The sequence below is a fragment of the Suncus etruscus genome, chromosome 3, assembly GCF_024139225.1.
Source record: "Suncus etruscus isolate mSunEtr1 chromosome 3, mSunEtr1.pri.cur, whole genome shotgun sequence".
NCBI classification, from domain to species: Eukaryota; Metazoa; Chordata; class Mammalia; order Eulipotyphla; family Soricidae; genus Suncus; species Suncus etruscus.
The window spans coordinates 20,831,069-20,853,588 of NC_064850.1; the positions used below are offsets into that span (position 1 = coordinate 20,831,069).

Below are 22,520 nucleotides of genomic sequence, written 5' to 3' on the forward strand. Positions count from 1 at the left end.
TTACTTCCAGGCCTGGCCCAGAGGAAACTCAGGTTTGTATTTGTGCATTGATGGGTAAAGAAAAGGTGCTGTGGACCGGAAAGACAGTACAGTATGTAAGGCACTTGCCTTGCGTGTGGCCAACTCTGGTTTGAACCCTGGTACCATATATGGTTCTGTAAGCACTGTCAGAGGTCACTCTTTTTTGTTGTTGTTTTATTTTGTTTTTCTGTCATACCCGGTGGCGCTCAGGGGTTCCTCCTGGCTTTGCACTCAGAAATCACTTTTGGCAGGCTCAGGGGACCATGTAGGATGCCGGGATTCAAACCACCGTTCTTCTGCATCAAGGCAAATGCCCTACTTCCATGTTATCTCTCCAACCCAAACAGAGATCACTCTTGAGCAAAAAGCCAGGAATAGCCTCTGAGCACTGCCAGGTGTTGCCCCCCCAAATCAATTTTTTTTAAAAGATGCTGTGTAAAGTATTCCTGGAATTCCCCTTTCCCTTTTCTTTGTTGTGGCTGTTCCTGCAGTGAGCCGGGTTGCACACTCTGTTGTGGTGGATTGAAAGCGACACACGATCTTGTGGCACAGGGGATCCCAAACAGAATGGCTGGGATTGGACTAGGGCATGTGGGATGGTGTGGAGTTAGAAATGAGCTCTGGAAACAAACCTACAACCTAGTCCTCGAACTCCCATGAAGCTTAACTCTTCTGCTCCTCAGTTTCCCAGGTGGAAAGTAGGAATGCTTTGATGCCACTCTGCTGGGCTATCATAAAAATTAGATGCATCGGTAAGTTCAGTCAGTTTAGAAAGCATCTCTGTCTGCTTTTGTCTTTTCATTCCCATGTCAAGACGCAGCCTCAGAGCCTCCTCTGCCCACACAGCCAGCAGCTGCTAGCAAGCCTGACCCTGCTGGAACCTGCTTTGGGGACACAGAGTGCCGTGGGCACCCAGAAGCTCTACATGTCTCCACCCCAGGGCTTCTGGTTCTAGGGACTCACCCTGAGACTCCCAAAGGTGACTTGTGGGTTCTTTGGAAAGGTTCCAGCCACCTCCCGGTGAAAGTGAGGACAGCTGGCTGGTAGCTGTGGTCAGAGTGCCCAGTGGCTGGAGTTGGGGCATGGGTGGCCATGTAATGGAAACTGGTCAGCTGGTGTCTCCTCCTGTAGCCCCTCCTGCCTGGGGAGTGTGGGCTCTGCTGCTCCTCAGAGCACCAAAGAGATTTTCTCTAACAAAAAAGTGCAACCATCTGGTGACCAGAAAGGTGACCCACAAACCATGGTTTTTTTGAGCAGCTTATTTTTATTTTTTTTAAAACTTTATTGATTGAATGATTGATTGGTTTGGGGTCCACACCCAGTGGTGCTCAGCGATCACTCCTGGCTCTGTACTTAGAAATCACCTCTGAAGCAGCTGATCCAGGACCAAAGGTGGTTGATTCGAATCCCGGTGTCCCATATGGTCCCCCGTGCCTACAAGGAGCTATTTCTGGGGCTGGGTGGTGGCGCTAAAGGTAAGGTGCCTGCCTTGCCTGCGCTAGCCTTGGACGGACCGCGGTTCGATCCCCCGGTGTCCCATATGGTCCCCCAAGCCAGGAGCAACTTCTGAGCACATAGCCAGGAGTAACCCCTGAGCGTTACCGGGTGTGGCCCAAAAACCAAAAAAAAAAAAAAAAAAAAGATTAAAAAAAAAAACAAGGAGCTATTTCTGAGCAGACAGCCAGGAGTAACCCCTGAGCACCGCCGGGTGTGGCCCAAAAAGCAAAAAAAAAAAAAAAAAGAGAGAGAGAAAGAAAGAAAGAAAGAAAGAAAGAAAGAAAGAAAGAAAGAAAGAAAGAAAGAAAGAAAGAAAGAAAGAAAGAAAGAAAGAAAGAAAGAAAGAAAGAAAGAAAGAAAGAAAGAAAAGAAATCACCTCTGACAGGCTAGGGGACCATATGGGATGCCGGGAATAGAACAGGGTCCCTTCCAGATCAGCCACATGCAAGGCAAATGCCCTACCACTGTGCTATCTCTCTGGCCCCGCTTATTTTTATTTTTAAATTTAAAAACGAAAAAAAATTATTTTGCCAAACTCAAAAAAGATTTTATTGAAGAGAAGGAACTGATTTTATTTTTGTCCTGTGCTCTCTTTGCGTCATGGCATGTCAGAGCCAGCAGGAAGTAGGAAAACTGCCCTGTCTTCATTTCAGGAACCAGGCCCAGAGCATAGAGCTCTTGCTGGTAGCTTGAGTGCACTGAGCTGGGTGAGTCTGCAGTAGGGACACTGGCCTCTGCCCCTGCCTAGAGGGACCAAGTCTTGCCTAGCAATCCCACCCTCTCAATCCCAGCAGAGCTGGCCCTAAGGGCGCGCCCATTTCTAGAGGCGACACTTGAGCCTGCCTGCTTGCCTGGCAGAACTACTACAGCCAAGGCAGAGACTAGGATTCAAACTGGTACAGGGCTGTTGGCCCCTCTGCCCTTTCAAGAACCCGTGACAAACAACCCTGCCTGTTGCCCAAGTGCCTGCCAACCCCTGTCACAGTGAAACCCTGGCAGACTCAGCAAGGAGTCCAATTTCAGCCTAGCGGGAGGGGAAACCAAGGCCCAACACGATCAAGGTCACACACCTCCCTGCCAGCTGGGCCCTGGAATCAGAACAGACCTTTTCCAAAAAATAAATGGTCAGAGCCCAAGAAAGTCCAGACTTTCCATCCAAGTGCTCATGGGGACCGCCCACCCTCTCCCTCTCTCCAGCTCTTCAGGGCACTCAGGGCAGGCCAGGCCAGGAATCTGGCTCCAGAGGACCCCCAACTCCAGCTGAGTGGCTGGAATCACCAGACATCAAACCCCTGGCAGGCAGAGGGAGTGGGGAGATGAGATCATTACAGCAGAATGAAGAAAGCCGAGGGAGGAGGGAGGGTGGGAGGGGGGAGGAGGAAGGCAGCAATGGGGCCAAGAATGCTTCAAGACAACTTAAAAACTACACATGAAAGCAGGCCCGGACACCAGCTGCCTGACTCTTCCACTGGAAAAGCTGGCATGTCCCGTTGTCAGAGGGGGTAAAAGGGAAGGGAGTGGGCTGTTCCCTTTGCACGCCTAAGAGTTTGTGTGCCTGTGTGTCTGCGTGTGTGCAACACACACACACACACACACACACACACACACACACACACACTGCATACCTGAGGGCTGGGAAAGTGCTGGAAAGAACCAGCATGTTTTGGACATGCTTGGACCCCCCCCCCCACACGCATGTACAGGTATTTGGGCTGGGCGTGCGAGCCCACAGGACTGTCTGCGTGTGTTTGCATGCAGCCTACAAACATGTTTTCACCGAGCTCTGGGAGAAGCAATCAGTCATCTCCGAGGAATCTTAGCAACAGCCATCCCAGGAAAGGCGGCTGCCAGCTGGAGCAGCCGTGAGTCAGCAGAGACGACGAGGGAGGCGCTTCACCCGGAGCCGCCGCCGCCTCGCCCTCTCCCAGCCTGGCCGCCTTGCCTTGCCTTGCCTTGCCGTGACGTGCCAGGGTCACTGCTTTGGCATCCATAGCCCAGAACACATTCCTGGAACCGGCCCACTCAGGGCAGCTGAGGGTTTTTCACTCCTCCTCCTTCTCTCTGCCTCCACCCCACCCCACCCCACACCACCCATTTATTTTGTCCTTCTTGCTGCAAAACCCAAAACAGTGCATTCACGAGGTTTGGGAGCTGCAGCCAAATGGCAGAGCTGTAGTGAAGGGGTGGGGACAGCAGAAGCTGCTGCCTGGGCCCAAGCAGGCCAGAGGAGCCAGCGGGCAGTTCTGGCCAGACACAGAAAGGGGCCCTCAGGGGACTGCGGAGGGACGACAGGACTGGGAACTAAGATCATAGAAGGGGCTCAGGGCTGCTGGCCTGCTCTGTCTGACCAGGGCAGACAGCCTGAAGTGGCCAGTGGGGCAGGCACCAAGATCAACCAGGGCTCCCGGGGCCACGAGTGAGCCCACACGGTTTCCTGCAACCTGGGGAGGAGATGAGTTTCTTTTCTTTTTGTGATCAGGGGTTACTCCTGGCTCTACTTCTCCTGCCCTGTGATGAGTTTCTTGTGTGTGTGTGTGTGTGTGTGTGTGTGGTTTTTGGGTCACACCTGGCAGTGCTCAGGGGTTATTCCTGGCTCCAGGTTCAGAAATTGCTCCTGGCAAGCACGGGGGACCATATGGGGCGCCGGGATTCGAACCGATGACCTCCTGCATGAAAGGCCCCGTGATGAGTTTCTTTTAAGAGATGAGGAGGAGACACAGGACACAGAGACGGGGCAGGGTATGGGAAGAAGGTGGGTGATGCAACTCTGAACCACGGAGGAAATGAACCAGGCCAGGTTCTCCAGCTGCTGAATGGCACCTCTATAGGGTAGAATAAACTTAAAAACACAGTCAGGCTCTGTGGGTCCCATCGCTTGGCCTGTCCAGGAGAAGCTCCATCTGCATCTTCAGCGCGTGCAGGGACAGGGCCCTCCCGGCCTCGTTACTGCAGGCAGGAAATGAATACAAGCTAAATGAGTTTGAAAATGCCAGAAGGCAGTGTTTATCCCGACCCCCCCTCCCCCTGGCAAGGCCGGCGTATAGTTACAGTTTAATCTTGGAAATGCCAGACAGCTGTTCCGGTTGCTAGGAGACCGGCCACATTATGCAGATGTCAGAGGCCTCAAATGTCTGCCGGAAATTACAGATCATGTCACAGGAGCACAGGGGCCTTCTCTTGGCTGGGGAAGCGCAGCGGGAGACCCCGGAGAAGGGGAGGGCCGAATGAGGGGTCCCCCCCTCCCCAAACTCGCAGTATCTTCTCTAGCTTCTGCTTTGCTATCTCCGCTGCCTGGGCTCCCTCCTCCCTGGCCCCCAGCTCCCACCCCACATCCCGTCTCCCAGCTTTGATGCTGCCAGGCTCTGCCCACCCCCTGCAGCTTTTCTTCTGGAGCTCTGGAGTCCCTGTCCCTTAGCAGGCGGCTGAGCTGGCGCTTCGTCGAGGGGCTGGCCCCACCCTTGGCTCTCACCCCCAAAACCCCTCGCCTGCAACTGGGATGAACAAGCTTGCCCCCCAGCACCACACACACAGGTACAAACTGTGCCCCCCACCACCCCAGCAAGGGCCATCACCACGGTAATGACAGGCTGCCCTGTTCCCGGGGGTGGGAAGCAGCCATCTGGGTGAGGGGCACACAGAGGAAGAGGGAAGCCCTTTCCATGCTCCTGTCACCAGGATGCTGATTGAAGGAGGGGAACTCCAGGCCCCAGGCAGGGCAGGCAGGAGGGTCCCAGAGGCTCCAGGTGGTGCCCAGGCATTGGCACAAAACAGGGCGCAGCAGAGTAGCTGGACCTGCTGTATCTCTAAGCACTTACTCTCCCTGCTGCAGTGGGCGACCTTGCTTTCTACAGCCTGAAGGCTGTGTGCTCTGGACCTGAACACAAACAGGGGCTACATACGAGCAGGTATTTGCCTCACAGCCATGAGAGCCAACCTGGGATCACAAAGCTGCCCCTTTCTCCAGCCTCCCAAGCAGGAAACTATGCCTTCATAGCCTTCCAGCACCTCCCTGCTGTGGCCATGATGTCAGGTAGGGAAATGAAGGCAGAGTCCAGCTCAGACCTAAGACTAATATGGGATCCAGAGCTTCCACCTTGCAGGTCAATACATGTGATGGGACCTGAGCAATCTGTTGCATGTCACATAGTGGCCAGATGTGTGTGTGGTCCCCCCCCCACAAAAGGGACTGTGACACCACCCCCCCAGCACCACCACTAAAAAGAGTGAGAACCACAGCCAGGAGTCTCAGGAGCACTGTGTGAACAGAACAATCATTGCAGCAACATCAGAAAGGAATAGGATAGATAACTAGGACAGCAGGTAGGATGCTGGCCTGGAGCCAGACAATACGGATTTGATCGCCCGGCATCCCAAATGGTCCTCCCCAACCCCACCAGGAGTGATCCCTGAGCACAGAGCCAAGAGAAAGCCCTGAGCACCACAGGGTGTGGCACTCTCAAGTCCCCGTAAATAAGGAGCCATAAATAAGCACCCAAGCAGTATAGAGTATTATTTGGCTTCCTTGCCTGACCCCCCCAATCCTCAGTCCTGGCATGGAGTTTAGAGAGCACCTGACCTTAGCGTCCACACCCCTCCACTCTTATTGTGCCTTAGGCGGGGAAGCCAGAGCAGGACCCAGGATGGCTGTCAGAGGAGGCCGGACAGGGCTCTCCAGGCTTCCTCTCTCTCTCTTCCTCCCCTGAAGGGGAAAGACTGCTCCTGGGTGTGGCTTCTTCCCAGGCTTCCCAGCTCAGCTCTGAAGAGAGGAATTCCTCTGGGCTGCAAGCACACACCCTCCCACGCCGGCCCGGGCCACTGGGTGTTGCCTCTTTGGAAGGTTCTAGAAAGATTTTCCAGGACAGTGCCCTGGGGAGCACTCTGGGGACTGGCTCTGGCTTTGGAGACCTGGAAGGTGGGAGATGGGAACATACCAGGGAGCTGGAGAAGACACTACACCTTCTGAGGGGTGTCTGGGGGAGCTCATGCAAACTGCTTTGCTTGTGCAAAGGCAGGGGGTGGCAGGTAGGAGCACCCCCAAATTGAATCATGCTGGCCCGAGTCCCTGTAGCTGCGTGCTGGTCTTCCAGAGGTAGAGGGAGACCCCAGATGGTGGCACTTTCTCCCTCTTTGTTCCCTTCTCCAACCCTGGCCTAGCCCTCCTCCTTCCCTTCCCTTCTTTCCCCTCCCCTGCCCTCCCCTCTTCTTCCTTTCCCTTCCCTTCCCTTCCCCCAGTTCACTCTCTCTCATTCACTCTCTCCCGCCTCTCTCCCTGGCTCCCACCTACCTCGCTTCCCTCCCCCTCTCAGCCTCCCCTGAAAGCTGATTTCTTGCTTTCTCATCCTTTCTTCTTCGCAGAGCTCAGAATCACACTCGGCAGCCTGCCCTCCATCCCTCCCTCGCTGGTCGTCCTTCCCTCTTCTCTCTCTCCTGCAGTACTTTCTCCTCCCCTTCCCTCTCCTCCCCTCTTCTTGCCTCCTGCTTCTCTCCCCTCCTCCTCCCGCTCTCCCTCCCTCTGTCCCTGCTGGAGAGACTTCAAGTCCCCAAATTCAATGCCCAAACTAAGCCAGGGCAAGGTCAACCCCAACCAGGAAACCCTGTGCTGGGAGATTGGGGTCCTGCGCCAAGGTCAGAGCCCAGCTGAGATGCTGAGTCTCAGCGTCCCCACATACCCACCCCATGGCCTGATCTGGGGATTTCTATGCTAAATCACTAGCTTTTCCCCCCAGTCTATAAACTCTCCTTCATGGATCTGGAGTTGGGGTCCCTTTGCAGAATGCCCTGGGGATCCTCCTCCGTATTCATATCTGCAAAAGAAGATGATAAAGGACAAAAGGCTCACCTGATAGGGTGGCATGGTGGAAGATTAACAGGGGGAGCCCCCTTCAGTCCCCTAGGACTCCCCTTGCTGGGAGGGGGGAAGGAATGCAGAGAATCCACCTGTGTCCCCAGTGTGAGCCCATTGGGCCATGCTCTCCTTACACCCCAGAATATGCAGGCAGGTTTTCCCCCAAAAGTTTAGGCTCAGGGACCAGAGACAGACACAGCAGGTCAGGCACTTGGCCTGTACCAATGACCAGATTTGCTCTCTTGCATCACATACAGTCCCCTGAGCCCACCCCATCAGGAGAGATTCCAATTGCAGAGTCAGGAGTAAGTCAAGACCAGCACCCCCAGGTGTGGCCTCCCCACAAAAGAAGCCGAGGGCCTCCCAGGTTAGGGAATCTGCCCCAAATCACACAGTCAGATGAAGAAACCCCTTGTTTTTGTTGTTGTTGGGGGATGAAGGGGCCAGGTTGGCATTTTGAAGATTATCCAGAGGTCTACAGGGACCAACTACAACTATAGGTTGGGGGTCCAATCTGGGGGTCCTGCATGTAAATCCCATTCTTTGGCCCACCTGCCCATCCCTGAAACTACTTCTTACCTTCTCTGCTGGACTGGGCGGGGTGGGTGGCAGCCCTGAGTATTTGCCTGAATGACTAGACCCAGGAGAGGGTGGGGTGGGAGACAAGCCCCTCGCCCCTCACCCCTTGCCCCTGTCAGAGTCAGAAACAGTTCAGACTTATCTGAATTCTCTCTCACGGTGGAGCCCAGGGTGGAAGGAGGCACAAGAGGTCTCTAACGCCCTATTTTGGAGCTTATACACTTCCCTCCAGATCAGTCCCCAAACCCACTCTCACCCCATGTGGCCTAAAGGACTCCTCTGGGCATAGTTGAAGAGGGAACCCACCCTTCCTCTGAGGAGTTTGGACCAGAACTGTCTACAGTGACAAAAGGCCGTGGATGTGGGGCTGTGGGAAGTTCTCCCTGAAAACCCCAAGATCTGGTGAAAAAAGTGAGCCTCCAGTGGCCTGTGGCCTCCTGGATGCCCAGCCCCCCATGCTGGTCGGTTGACAGACCCACAGCTCTGCAGTTTCCATGGCAACCCCCATGTGGTGAGAGCCTTAGAGCTGGCTGGTGAAGGGCAGTTTCTGAGGCTGGGGATCCCGGAAGTTGAGGGTACAGCCCCAACCTCCTGGCCTCCTGTGGCTCCTCGAAGTCTTTCACCCACTTCTTCTGGGCCCCAGCAGCACAGCTCTCTCCCCTGCCACACCCCAGGAGAGAGATAAGGGCAGAGAAAACCGCAAAATCATATCCCTCAAATGTGCCCTGCCAGTCTCTGGGGTCTGGGGTAGCCCTTCCTGCCTCTGAGCTCTTCTGGGGGATTCTGAGAGGAAAAACACCTTCGAAAGGGCTTGTTTCCCCTTGCTCTGAAATGGGTTTCTGGGTGCTGTGTGTGAGCATGGCTGGGGTGGGTTTCACTTCTTTGCCACTGTCCCCTCTCCTGGACCATGGCTGCATAAGGTGTCATTTGGGGGCTGAGCTTGGTGGTAGCAAAAGCACATCAAGAAATCTAAAGCAGGGCCCGGAGAGATAGCACAGCGACGTTTGCCTTGCAAGCAGCCGATCCAGGACCAAAGGTGGTTGGTTCGAATCCCGGTGTCCCATATGGTCCCCCGTGCCTGCCAGGAGCTATTTCTGAGCAGACAGCCAGGAGTAACCCCTGAGCAATGCCGGGTGTGACCCCCCCCCAAAAAAAAAAAAAAAAGAAATCTAAAGCAGGGTCTGGAGCCATAAATACAGCTGGTGATAGGATTCTTGCCTAGCATGTTGCCCACCCGGGTTCGATCCCCTGAGGCCCCACCAGGAATGATTTCTGATCTCAGAATCAGGAGTAAGCCCTGAGTACCATTAGGTGTGGCCCTGAAAGCCTATAAAAGGAAAACAAAAAAAGAAAGAAAAGGAAAGAGTTGTACCACCTGAGCCTGCCTGTGGGTATCTGAACACACACACACACACACACACACACACACACACACACACACACACACACACACACACACACACACCTCAGTCGAGCACCATCTCACACACAATGGGCAGCCCTGCCTGAGAGCCTGCCCTCCTCTCCTGCTTCCTGGTTCACCTCCCCTGGAGAGCAGCTCTTTCTACAGAGCCTCACCAAGAACCCAGAGTCCTAGGCACCTGCCTGCCTGCATCCCACAGACTCTGGCTCTGGCCATGTCTGGGTGACCTATGGACCGTCCTCTCCTGCCCTGTCCTCACACAGCTCCGTTCTGGACTCTGGCAGTTTCTCTCCTGCCCTGCTAGCAGGCACTCCTCTGGACTGCCGCCAAGGGCCAGCCGAAGCTCTGGGAAAGCAGAAGGAAGAAGGCTGGAATGGGGGATGGCCCCCCTGCACACCCGCTCCATGAAGGGGGTCCCCTCTCTTCCCTCCCCCTTTTCCCCCAGGCCTCTGGGCTTCCCTGAGCCTCTTCCTATCTGGGGACCCTGAGTAAGCAACTTACCTCTGCCCTAGGCCTCCCTCCCTCCATCATCCATCAAGTGGGGTGATTTCCAAGGCCCTGTCAACTATGAAACCCTGACGAGGCATTTCCCAGCCCTGCAGCCCCCTCCCCTATGCAGCCCAGCCTCCCCCTCTCCTTTGTCACTTCACTCGGTGCCCCCAGAATCCCAGAGAGCATGGCTTTCATTATTTTTTTTATCAAAGGCTATATGTGTATATATATAAAAAGAATTTTTTTGGTCAAAAATTGTGTCTCCCCTGAGACAGCTCAGCCTCTGAACAGGCTCCCCTTGTTTCCATGGCGACAGCAGCTGGTTCCCCAGTGTGGTTGCCATGGTAACCGGGCTGGTGCTCCTCTCCTCCCTCTCACTTTCCCTTCCTTGCCACCCCCTCCTCCTTCACCTCTCTTGGGCTGCCAGGAAGGGCAACGGGAGACCCAGGAAGAACACTAGGGGTGGGGTTAGCACCCCTGTGCCAACCTGGACCTTTCCATGACTGGGGTTTTAGGGAGCTCTATAGAGTCTTTCTGCAATGTCACTTCTGAGAGAAGGCGTCAGGCATGTGCAGCCTGAGATTAAAGACAAGGACGCCGCGGCAGGTTCTGCTTCTGATACTAATGAATTGTCTCCTCCCAGCCCCCACCCAGCGCAAAGCCTGGCACCAAGGTTGCATCCAGAATCTTTTCCTGCCAAATCCTGGAACTGCAAAGGAAAAGGAAGATTGTTGGGAGGAAACTAAAAGCAAGAGAGGGTGGGTGGAGGCCAGGCAGAGCTATGGGCGTTGGTAGATGTTTGGATTCTAGGTTATTCTCCTTGCTGACACAGAAACACTTGAGGGTGTCCGAGAGTTCTTTTCTGTGTCTCAGTAGAGAGAGAAGAAATAGAACCAGGGGAAGAATTCAAAAGGCTGAAGTTTTGTGTATAAGATTTCAGGTTCAGTTCCTGGCACTACACGGTCCCCCAGCACCACCCTGAGTGGATTCCAAGCATCACCAGGTACAGCCCCAAGAAGGGAAGAAGGAAGGAAGGAAGGAAGGAAGGAAGGAAGGAAGGAAGGAAGGAAGGAAGGAAGGAAGGAAGGAAGGGAGAGAGGGAGAGAAGAAGGGAGGGAGGGAGGAAGGGAGGGAGGGGAGGAAGGGAGGGAGGGGAGGGAGGGAGGAAGGGAGGGAGGGAAAGAGGGAGGAAGGGAGGGAGGGAGGAAGGGAGGGAGGGAAAGAGGGAGGGAGGGAGGGAGGAAGGGAGGGAGGAAAGGAGGGAGGGAAAGGAGGGAGGGAGGGAGGGAAGGAAGGAAGGAAGGAAGGAAGGAAGGAAGGAAGGAAGGAAGGAAGGAAGGGGGAAGGGAGAGAGGGAGAGAAGAAGGGAGGGAGGGAGGAAGGGAGGGAGGGGAGGGAGGGAGGAAGGGAGGGAGGGAAAGAGGAAGGAAGGGAGGGAGGGAGGAAGGGAGGGAGGGAAAGAGGGAGGAAGGGAGGGAGGGAGGGAGGAAGGAAGGGAGGGAGGGAGGGAAAGGAGGGAGGGAGGGAAGGAAGGAAGGAAGGAAGGAAGGAAGGAAGGAAGGAAGGAAGGAAGGAAGGGGGAAGGGAAAGAGGGAGAGAAGAAGGAAGGGAGGGAGGGAGGAAGGGAGGGAGGGGAGGAAGGGAGGGAGGGGAGGGAGGGAGGGAGGAAGGAAGGGAGGAAGGGAGGGAGGGAGGGAAGGAAGGGAGGAAGGAAGGGAGGAAGAGAGGAAGGGAAGAAGGAAGAGAAGGAGAGAGGGAGGGAGGAAGGAAGGGAGGGAGAGAGGGAGGGAGGGAGGAAGGAAGGAAGGGAAAGAGGGAGGAAGGAAGGCAGGGAGGGAGGAAGGAAGGAAGGAAGGAAGGAAGGAAGGAAGGAAGGAAGGAAGGAAGGAAGGAAGGAAGGAAGGAAGGAAGGAAGGCTAGAGAGATGATTGTTCAGGTAATAATGGCAGGTAAAAATGTTCAGGTAAAAATGGCAGTCTCAAGAAACCATATGGGATGTCCAGGATTGAACCCAGGCCGACCACATGCAAGGCATATGCCCTACCTGCTGTACTATTGCTCCAGCCCCAGTAATTCTTTTTTTTTGTTTGTTTTGTTTTGAGGCAATACACAGCAGTGCTGTGGGCTACTCCTGGCTCAATGTCTGGGCATCACTCCTGACTCTGCTCAGGGGGTGATGTGGCTCCAGGGATCAAACCTGGCACTCCAGGGGCAAGAGGAATAATAGTCCAGTAAGTTGAGCACTTGTCCTGCATGTGGCTAACTGTATTCTAACCTGACACCTCAGACCCCTGAACACAGAGCCAGGATTAAACCCTAAACACCTCTAGATTAGCCTTTCTAAAACAGCAGCGACAACTGGGGCTCCTAAAGGCAAAAGCCTATGCTCCAGCCCACGAAGCCATTTGTCTAGCCTACAGTAGTCCCAGGCCATTCTCTTAGAGTCTTTGCTCTTTTGCTTTTGCAAATATGTATTCTATGGACAAACAGGGTAAATGGCATGTTTATTTGTTTGATTGTTTGATCTAGAGGTGAAGGGAAGAGAATTTGAAAGAGGCCAGACGGTGGCTGGCGGAAGCAGGCTGACTCAGAGTGGCCTCCAGGACACCCTGGGGCCCACAGACACGAGGCTTCTCTACTCAGAGAGATACAAAGTGTGTCAGCTTGGACTTAGAGGAAGCTGGTCAAGGGTGAGACTCTGGCATGGTCCACCGACCACAGCAGCACCAGCAGCCTGGAGAGTGGGGTCCCCCCAACCCCAAAGAAGGACCCCACCATCTCCTTCCCCACACCCAATGCCCTGTCTCTCCAACCTGAGTGAGAATTTGGCTTCAGTTGTGCTGAGGAAGATGCCAAAGCTGCAGAGCAGAGCGGCTGGTTCCAGCTGAGTCTCCAGAGAGTCAGGGAGCTGAGCCATCCTCAAGGTCAGAGCAGATTCCTGCCCTCAGCAAAGGGACTTGTGTGTGTCCTCCCCCCACCTGCAACCAGAGAGTGAGCCCAGACCTCAAGGAGCATGGGGCTTTGGGGGAACATGCAGCCAGAATTGGGGTGAAGCAGGGGTTGGGAGCACTAGGCTGATGATTGCACATTAGCCCGTTTGACAAACAGATGGAAAGAAGAGAGCTCGGCTTAGCCTGCAGACAGCAGTACCAGCAGCAGGGCTGGGAGTGAGAGAGCAGAGGCAGAGGAGGGGGGTTGAAGCTGGATCTGACAACACAGACACTTGTCTGGATATTTATTTATTTATTTGGTTTTGGGGCCAGACCCTGTGGTGCTCAGGGGTTACTCCTGGCTCTGCGCTCAGATATTGCTCCTGGTAGGCTCAAGGACCATATGGGATGCCGGGGATCAAACCCAAGTCTGTCCTGGTTTGGCCTTGTACAAGGCAAAGGCTCTACCACTGTGCTATCACTCTGGCCCCGAAGCCTGCTTTAATAAATAGGGAAGGTAGAGAGGCTAGAAGCATTTATGACATACCCGAAGGCCAGGAGAAGGAAAAAGAGAAAGAGAGAGCTGGGTTGAAGATCAAGATAAGGTCAGATTGAGGGCCAGGAACAGGTAAACAGATCAAAGGACAAACCATCTAGGAAAATACGACTGAGTCCTGTTGAAATCAGAGAAAAAGCTGCAGCCAGGAGTAGAAGCTGTTCCCCAGTCCTCACTCCTCAAACTGCCACCACCTCCAACTCCCACTTCGCAAGTCCCACCTTCAAGTCCCACACTCAACTCCCACCCCAAGCCTCATTCAGGACTGGGTTTTATACCCCAGCCAAACTGCAGTTGATTAAGGTCTTTCTTAAAGGGGCGGACCCCTTTTATGGCTGGTGTTACAGGGGTTATACAGTAAGTAATGTAGGACAAGAGGGGGCCATATAGGGTGCTAAGATCAAAGCCAGATTGACCTCATGCAAGGCAAGTGTCCTGCTCTGCTGTACTATTGCTCCAACCCCAGTTTTGTTTTCATTATAAAACAATAGCTCATTATCAGCTCTCTTGACCATCTCCTATTTCATGCCTACCTTTAGGCCTCTTCCATCTCCCCACCTTGCCCCTTCCCCCCTCCCCTGGCTCCCATAGGCAGACCTAAGGTATCTCCTCTTTCTCCTCCTCTACCCCTTCCTTTCCCGTGGGTATCCTCCCTCCCTCACCCTCATCTTTGATTTACTCTTCTCTCTCATCCCCACTGCTCCCCAGAAGTCTGATTCTTTCTCCCTTACATGCTGCCAGCTCCTCCCCCCAGCCCAGTCTGTGAGGTCCACAGAGATTTTGAGGCCCATTTGAGATCTGGCCTCTGTGATTAAATTTAGGGACTTGGAGGCTGGTGAGATAGCACAGCAGTAGGGCGTTTGCCTCACACGCAGCCAAAACAGGACCCGCGCAGAGCCAGGAGTATTTCTTGAGCACCACTGGGTGTGACCCAAGAACCAAAAAAAAAAGAAAAAGAAAAAAGATATAGGGACTTGGGGGGGTCTCTGGAACTCTGGGCCACCATTGTTGCCTGATCTGCAAAATGGGGATAAGAATAGTATTGCTTTTAGGGACTGGCACCCAGGGACTTGGTGCTTGTCTTGTAAGTTTGAGGCTCTGGCTTTGATGAGTGCTGGGACTGAACAGTAGTAGAAATGTTGAGGGGCCAGAGTGATAGCACAGTGGGTAGGGCCTTGCATGCAGCCTATCTGGTTCAATCCCTGGCATCCCATATAGTCCCTCGAGCCTGCCAGGAATGATTTCTGGGTTTGTTTGTTTGTATGTATGTTTTTGGTTTGGGGGCCACACCTGGAAGTACTGAGAAGTTACTCCTGGCTCTGTGCTCAGAAGTCACTCCTGGCAGGCTCGGAGGACCATATGGGATGCCAGGAATCAAACCTGGGTCCATCCCAGGTCGACCCTGTGCAAGGCAAACACCCTACTGTTGTGCTATTGCTCTGGTTCCTCAGGAGTGATTTCTGAGTGCTGAGCCAGTAGTAACCCCTAAGCACCACTGTGTGTGGTTCCAAAACCAACCAACCAAACAACAACAAAAAATCCTGAAAGGTTGAGGTGTTTGCCTAGCATGCTGCTTAGCTGTGATGCAGGTTCTATCCTCAGCACAGACCCAAAAAACAAAATGGTGGTGGTATCTCTGACACAGGAAATCAGAATGAGGAAGGTCTCTGCAAATGGGGCAACAGAGCAGTGACTGGCACAGACAAAAAGCAGAGCAAGGGTCATGCCAGGCCTCCTCCCTCCCTCCCTCTCTGAGGCTCATTCACTCCTCCACACCCCAACCTGTCCTCTACATGCTCTCACCGTGTTCATTTGTTGGTTGTTTGTTTTTGGTTTTTGGGCCACACCCAGCGGCACTCAGGGGTTACTCCTGGCTGTCTGCTCAGAAATAGCTCCTGGTGAGAACGGGGGACCAAATGGGACACCGGGATTCGAACCAACCACCTTAGGTCCTGGATCGGCTGCTTGCAAGGCAAACATCGCTGTGCTATCTCTCCGTTCCCTCTCTCACCGTGTTCTTTCCTGTCATCTACAAGTGCTCTGATTCTTGGGTCATGGTTTGGGGGAACTTGTGGGCCACATAGGCCTCAGGCAAGGCAGCTGGTCCCTACCTATGCAGCCTTGCTGCATACTCTGTCCTGAGCATGCAGGCACATGCACATTCTCACACACAAGCATGCACCCACGTTAGCAAACAAAGACACACATAGGCACACACACCAACACACACACCCTTTCCCATTTCATGGGACCCCAGCTTGTTTTCCTTTACCACATCTACCCAGAACCTCCCTTTGTTCCAGGCCCCACTATTCTAAGCCACTGCCTCCTTTCTGGGCTCCCTCCTTGCTGGCCAGACCACCTCCCTTCAGGCTAGCAGACGCTTGCTTCAGTCATTGGATAGTGTTTAGGGAAGGCTGGTGTTTTCCATGATGTATTGTGTTGATTTGGGGGCTATCAGGGGAGACTTGGAAGCCCTTTGGGAGCTAGAGGAAGCAGATAGGAGTAAACATCCCCCTTCGAGCTTGCATCGAATCACCCAGCCCTGGGTCTCCCTGCTCCCACTCCCACTGGTGCAGCTGCCAGAAGGCATGGTGGAAGCCTTTCTCCAGGTGTGACTAGGTAACTAGCCTCCCAGGGTGGCCCCAGGGCCTAGCTGGAAACTGAGAGAAGAAAGGCTTGAGGCCACTGGATGTCTGAGGTCCTGAGGAGGCCCCCTATCAGCAGGGACTGAATCACCTGAAGCAGAGCTCCAGGTCTTCACTAAAGGGCATTTAACAGAGCTTCAGCTCTTGATCCCTTTCTCTGTGTATATGGGGTGGGGTGGGGTGGGAGCAGGATGACCTGGTCTGCTCACAGAACTCTCAAGGTCAGTGTCTGTGGAGCCTCAGGACTCCCTGTATGGGGCCAGAGAGATAGCACAGTGGGTAGGGCTTTTTGCCTTGCATGCAGCCGATCCAGGAGGGACGGTGGTTCAAATCCTGGCATCCCATATGGTCCCCATGCCTGCCAGGAGCAATTTCTGAGCACAGAACCAGGAGTAACACCTGAATGACATCGGGTGTGACCCCCCAAAAAAGGACTTCCTGTATGAAAGGTTCCCCATCTACTAGCACCCAGTTTCCCACCAGAAACTTGGAATTTCTAGGAGCCTCTTTGGCTCCTGAGAACATTGAGCTATATTATTCTCTAAACGCAGGCAGACCACTTCAACCTTTTAGAAAGCCTCGGTTCCTTCTCTCCCCATAGGAGGTCACCATGGTCCCACAAAAGCTCAGTGATTGCATTTTCATCTTGCAGGTTAGAACTAGGCATGAAAAGAGGCTCCCCTCCTATGGCCACCCCATCCTGAGATGGCCACAGCCCCTCCATTTCTGTTTCTGATCAGAAGGTTGGTGCTGCACCCTGCTCCACCCCCAGCTACTTGATTGGTTTAGGCCTTTTGGGGAGACAGGGTTTTTCTTTTTTGTTTGTTTGTTTGTTTTTGTTTTTTGGGCAGTGCTGCTTAGGGGTTACTCCTGGCTCTATGCTCAGAAATCACTCCTGGCAGGCTCGGGGGACCATATGGGATGCCAGGATTTGAACCATTGTCCTTCTACATGCAAGGCAAATGCTCTGCTTCCATGCTATCTCTTTGGCCCTGGGACAGGGTTTTTCTTTTTGGTATTTGGACCATATCTGGAGGTGCTCAGGGGTTACTCCTGGCTCTGCACTCAGAAATTACTCCTGACAGGCTCAGGGGACTATACGAGATGCCAAAAATCGAACTGGGTCTTTCACTGGCTTGGGGGACATATAGGATGCCAGAAACCTAACCCAGGTCTGTCCCTGCAAGGCAAATGCCCTATTGCTGTGCTATCGCTCAGGCCCCAGGGCTCAGGGTTTTTTCTATGAATACCCTCCCTATGCATGACTTTAGGCAGGCATCCAGCCCTGGCCTTTCCTCAGGACTGGCCTGGTATCCTCCACCAAGCTTCCATTCTTCAAAGCTGCCAGCTGTGGACTAACTCCGGACACACTCACAGAGCACACTCTGGGCCAGAACATTCCTGCCCTCCTCGAAGATCTCTGAATGACATGGAAAGCTTGACCCCACTTACTCCTGCCTTTCTACTCTTCTCTCTTGGACTTTCTTTGTCTCTCTCTTTGGTTTGTTTGTTTGTTTGATTGCTTTGGGGCCACACCCAGGGCTTACTCCTTGCTCTGTGCTTAGGGATCACGGGACCCTATGGGATGCCAGAGTAAGTTGCATAAAAGGCAAGTGCCCTGCCTACTGTATTATCTCTCGAACCCCTGGTCTCTCTCTGTCTCCTGTCTCTCTGACTCTCTGTCTCTTGGTCTCTCTGTCTCTGTCTCTACTTCTCTCTCTCTCTCTCTCTCTCTCTCCCCCCCCCCCCCCACTGCGTCTGTCTCTATCTTTGTTTCTCACTGTCAGTCTCTCCTCCCCAAGAGGTTCTTATGAAGGAGGCTGGAAGCAGAGCTGTCATGTCCCTGGCGAGAAGTGCTAGCGAGTCCCCACACTCCCACCCCTTTTCTTGTTGCAACCCCAGCTGCCTCCCTGTCTCCAAGGCCTAGGCTCCAGAAACAGGGTGGCAGGAAGTGTCCAGAAGCAAGCCCCCTCCTCAACAGCCAGCAGGTGGCTCTGCTCTGTGTCCCTCTTGGTTCAACCTCTGCAAAGGAAGAGGAGGAGGAGCTGGTGAGTGAAGCCCCCCATTTGGAGCAAAACCTCCTCTACAGCAGCTCCAGGTCTCCTGGACACTCAGCCTCAAAGGATTATGGGACCCACTGCTCACTCGGACTGACATCTGAGGGGCTGTCCCAGTGGGGTCACTGCACTAAATCTTGTCAACCCCAGGAGGTCTCCATAGCTTGGGGGGGTCACATGCCCCAGCACGCTGAGCCATCCTCCCTAATTTATCGCACTGCTGTGTCCCACCCAGCGTGAAATAAAGGGCACTAAAGCAAGATAAACAGCATAACAAGGATTGATTGGGAGGAGTGTATTCTAGAGCTAAAAATAACAGGGTCAGATGGGCCTGCCCCCCTACTTCCCTGTACCGTGGCCCCCAGCCAGTCCTCTCTTCTCTCTTCTCCCCTTCCACAGGGCCACCAATCTGGAAATCAGAAACACTATTGCCAGAGTGATAGCACAGCAGTAGGGCATTTGCCTACACGCAACTGACCTGGAACGGACCTGGGTTCAGTTCCCAGCATCCCATATGGTCCCCTGAGTCTACCAGGAGTGATTTCTGAGTGCAGAGTCAGGAGTAACCCCTGAGCACCTTCGGGTATGGCCCAAATACCAAACAGCAGTAAGCTGGTGCAGTGTGTGTGTGGGGGGGGAGGGCAATAGGATCAGGAAGTTCTCTTCCCTGACTCTTCCCAGTAGGCCCCCTTAGGCCCCCTTCCAACCCTTCACGAGAAAGTCTGGGTGCCCACCCCTCCTCCTGCCTTTTCATGTTCTTTTTTTTTTTTTTTTTTTGGTTTTTGGGCCACACCCAGCGGTGCTCAGGGGTTACTCCTAGCTGTCTGCTCAGAAATAGCTCCTGGCAGGCACGGGGGACCATATGGGACACCAGGATTCGAACCAACCACCTTATGTCCTGGATCGGTTGCTTGCAAGGCAAACACCTCTGTGCTATCTCTCCGGGCCCTCATGTTCTTTTTTATTTGGATGAAATACAAGCCCTCAGTCCTATCATGCAAGCTGGGGATCTGCAAACAGGAGCATCTTATTCTCCCTGCAAGCGCCCAGCCCCCCTTAGTAAGCAATTCTGTTCCTAGATGATCAGCGAGAGGTGACATGGAGAAAAACAAATTTCCAGGCAGAAACTCATTAGCAAGCACCAAGTAAATAGGTGTCAGGTTCAGGGCCACGGAAGGAGGCCTGGCACCATCCTATTTGCAGCCCAGATTGCCCTGCACCTTATCTCTAGCATTGAGGTCACCTGGGGAAGGTAGGAAACTGGCCTAGACTCTAGTACCTTGGAGACCCACAATCATGCCTACCCCAATTCAGAGCTTTCTTCTGCAAGTGTTAGAGCACTCCAGGTCTGCCAGACTGGGAGAGGAGCTTGATCCCTGCAGACATGGCCAGAATCTTCTCCATTAGGCTCCCAGGAGAATGTCCTCCTCATACCCACCCCACATTCTTGGGGGTGAGATTAGAGGTACTGGAGGACTCACATCTGGCTCTAGGTACCCCCCAGATATGAGGTCAACCTTTCCTGAAAAGCAGGACCAGGCCAGTGGCCATGTCTTTTGGGATCCATGGGGTGGGTGTACATAGGTTTCAGGGGGCAAGCACTTCACTTCCAGAGTAATGCATGTCCTTCACCTTCAGAGCAATGTAATGTTTTTCTGGACTGGCTCCCAGGTTAGGGATGGCACAGCCTCTGGCCAGCCTGGTGGCTGATGGCAGAAGTCAACTCTGCTGCCTAGCAAGCTCCTCCTTGCTGCACTAAGCTAGTCTCCACCCCCCCTAAGGCTGGCATGGGTCACTGTGTGCTTGGTCCTTCAGAGGTGCTGCTGCATCCATCCCCCAGAGCATTCAAAAAGGTGACAGAGGAGAGCACGAGGCAGACTCTGACTGATCTTCTGTGCTCCCATCATCATCAACTAAATCTTCCGGCTTAAAGCAAGGGGTGCCTATACATCTGTAACCTCACATGTCACTGTGTTTGGGGGTTCCTGCATATCACATCCTCCCGGGGACTCACATTTTGTGTGGCCTGGAACTCCAACTTGTACCCTGATACTGCCTGTAAAATAAACTGCAGCAAATGAAAACAAAGTAAAACTTCAAGACGTGGGGTGGGAGCGAGAGCCCATCAGATAGGGCATTTTTCTTGCACGCAGCTGACTCAGGTTTGATTCTCTGGCATCCCATATGGTTCACCAAGCCTGCCAGGAGTACTGACTGCAGAGCCAAGAGCAGTCCCTGAGCCCTGACAGGTGTCAAAGTCCAAAAACAAAACAAATAAAACAGAACAAAATAAAAACTTCAAGACCTGATTGGGATACTACAATGTCAAAAGTGGTCAAAATGATAGTACAGCAAGTAGACTACTTATCCAGGGTCCAATCCACAGTACCCCATATGGTCCCTTGAGTACCCTCTCAGGATTGATACCTAAACACAGCGCCAGAAATAAGTCCTTAGTGCCTTTAGGTGTGATCCCCTAAAAAAATAAAAGAAAGGTACAGTGGTATCCTTCATTCAAGCATCTCAACAGCATCCATTCTGACTCAGCCCATCTGAAAGGCACCTTGGAGGGGCTGGGAAAATGTTACCAAGAGCTTGTTGGGACCAGAGCAGTAGTACAGTGGGTAGAATGCTGTCTAATTTGGTTTAGATCTCCGGCATCCCATAAGGTCCCCAGGGCACTTCCAGGAGTATTTCCTGAAAGCAGAGCCAGGAGTAAACTCAAATCATCTCTGGATATGACCCAAAATTAAAAAAAAAATTTTTTTTGCAGTGGTATTTCAGGTTCAACTCCACATACCATATTGTCTGTCCCCTGAGTACCACTAAGTGTGAGTACTGCCTCCCAAAAAAGAAAAGCCCAGGGGAAATAACATTTCAGTGGTCTAGAGTACTTGCCCTGCTAGCATATGGTCATGAGTTCAAACCCCTATCGTTTCACCTAAGCTGACATGGCCCTGGCAGCTCTGCTCTCTGTAATTTTCGGCACTACAATTTCCAGGCATATTATAGCTGGCTGTCTGTGGAAGCACCCACATAAAGACCCGGATGCCCTGCAAACCCTGCAACTGACATGGGGTGTACCTGAGCCCCATGGCCAGGAAGGGCATCTCCTAACCAGTTTCTGTGCAGGCACCACAAGTGAAGAAGCACAGAGCTCAGAGAGCACTGTGGTTGAGTGTGTGAGCATGGTCATCCGATGTGTGACTCTAGATCCATCATTGCTAAACTGTGTGAGCGGCACAGCCAGGCGTGAGGGCGTCATCATCATCAACAACAATAATAATGACAGGAAGGGGAAAAGGAAGGGGAAGGAATCCAAAGGCAGCAGCAGGGCCAGGAAGATTATTCAGCAAGCAGGGCACTTTCTTGCCTTGCACGCCCTGGCACCCCATACGATTTCCTGAGCCCCCCCTCCCCAGAAGTAATCCCTGAGCTCAGAGCCAGGAGTAACCTCTGCGCACTGCTAAGTGTGGCCCCAGACCAAAAAAAATTTAAAAAAGTAAAAATAAAATTCAAAAATGTAATGCATTAAATTTATCTATTTATTTATGTTAGAAACAGCAGCGCTGATGGAATATCCCAGACCTACCCTGCACCTTCCTCCTCCTGGCACCAGAAATAGCAGGACTCTGCCAAGGGTTCCAGGTCACATAGCACTGGTCTCTCTGTCCCCATCCTGGCCGCTGTCACTGCCCTCTGCTGCCTGTGTCACAGTCTCAGCCTCATGGACCCTCCGGAATCACAGTTGCCTTTTTTCTTTGTTTTGAGGCCACACCTGGTAATGCTCAAGGCTTATCCCTGGCTCTGTGTTCTGAGGTCACTCCTGGCAGTTCTGAGGACCCTAGGGGTGCCGGAGATTGGACCCAGGTTTCAGCTACATGAACAGCAAGACAAGTGAACGCCTTACCTGCAGTTCTTTTTTGTTTGTTTGTTTGTTTGTTTTTTTGGTCACACCTGTCATCGCTTAGGAATCACTCCTAGCTCTGTGCTCATAAATCACTCTTAGCAGGCTCGGGGTACCATATGGGATGCTGGGGATCGAACCCCGGTCCGTCCTGTCCTGGGTCAGCAACATGCAAGGCAAATGCCTTACCGCTGTGCTATCCCTCCAGTCCCTTACCTACAGTTCTAAAGCTCCTGCCTAACACAGCTGCCTTTAGCAGACAGACACACCTGGCCTAGCCATTTCTCATGAAGGTCTCCAGGCCTCAGAGAAGCAGTTCCATCTCCTAGGGGGCCTGTGAAGCAGCCCCTACCTTCACTGTAGATTGGGGAACAGTCTATCTGCTTCTAGAAGTTTGCCTGGGCCCCTGGGCCCCTTTCAGAACGCAGCAGCACGGCGTCTTCAACACCTTGGCACTCGCTGGCTGGTGACATACTGGGCCATGGCGACCCATCAGATTTTTTCCTGCTCGCTGAGCTGGGGAACCATGTGGTGGCAGACAAGGCCCCGCCAAGGAGCCAGCCA

The 22,520-nt window shown here is 53.2% G+C and overlaps 2 protein-coding genes across 2 annotated transcripts in view; one reads left to right on the forward strand and one right to left on the reverse strand.

The window, feature by feature from the left end:
* Window positions 1-976, forward strand: part of LRRC74A (leucine rich repeat containing 74A) — a 47,348-nt gene extending 46,372 nt beyond the window's left edge. Inside the window, exon 14 of the mRNA XM_049770709.1 lies at window positions 868-976. Coding sequence (XP_049626666.1) covers window positions 868-976 — 109 coding nt within the window. The remainder of the gene's footprint in view (window positions 1-867) is intronic.
* Window positions 1-21,946, reverse strand: part of LOC126004088 (peroxiredoxin-1) — a 1,184,503-nt gene extending 1,162,557 nt beyond the window's left edge. Inside the window, exon 1 of the mRNA XM_049770501.1 lies at window positions 21,943-21,946. The gene's annotated coding sequence lies outside the window, so the exon portion shown is untranslated. The remainder of the gene's footprint in view (window positions 1-21,942) is intronic.
* Window positions 21,947-22,520: the final 574 nt, after the last annotated feature.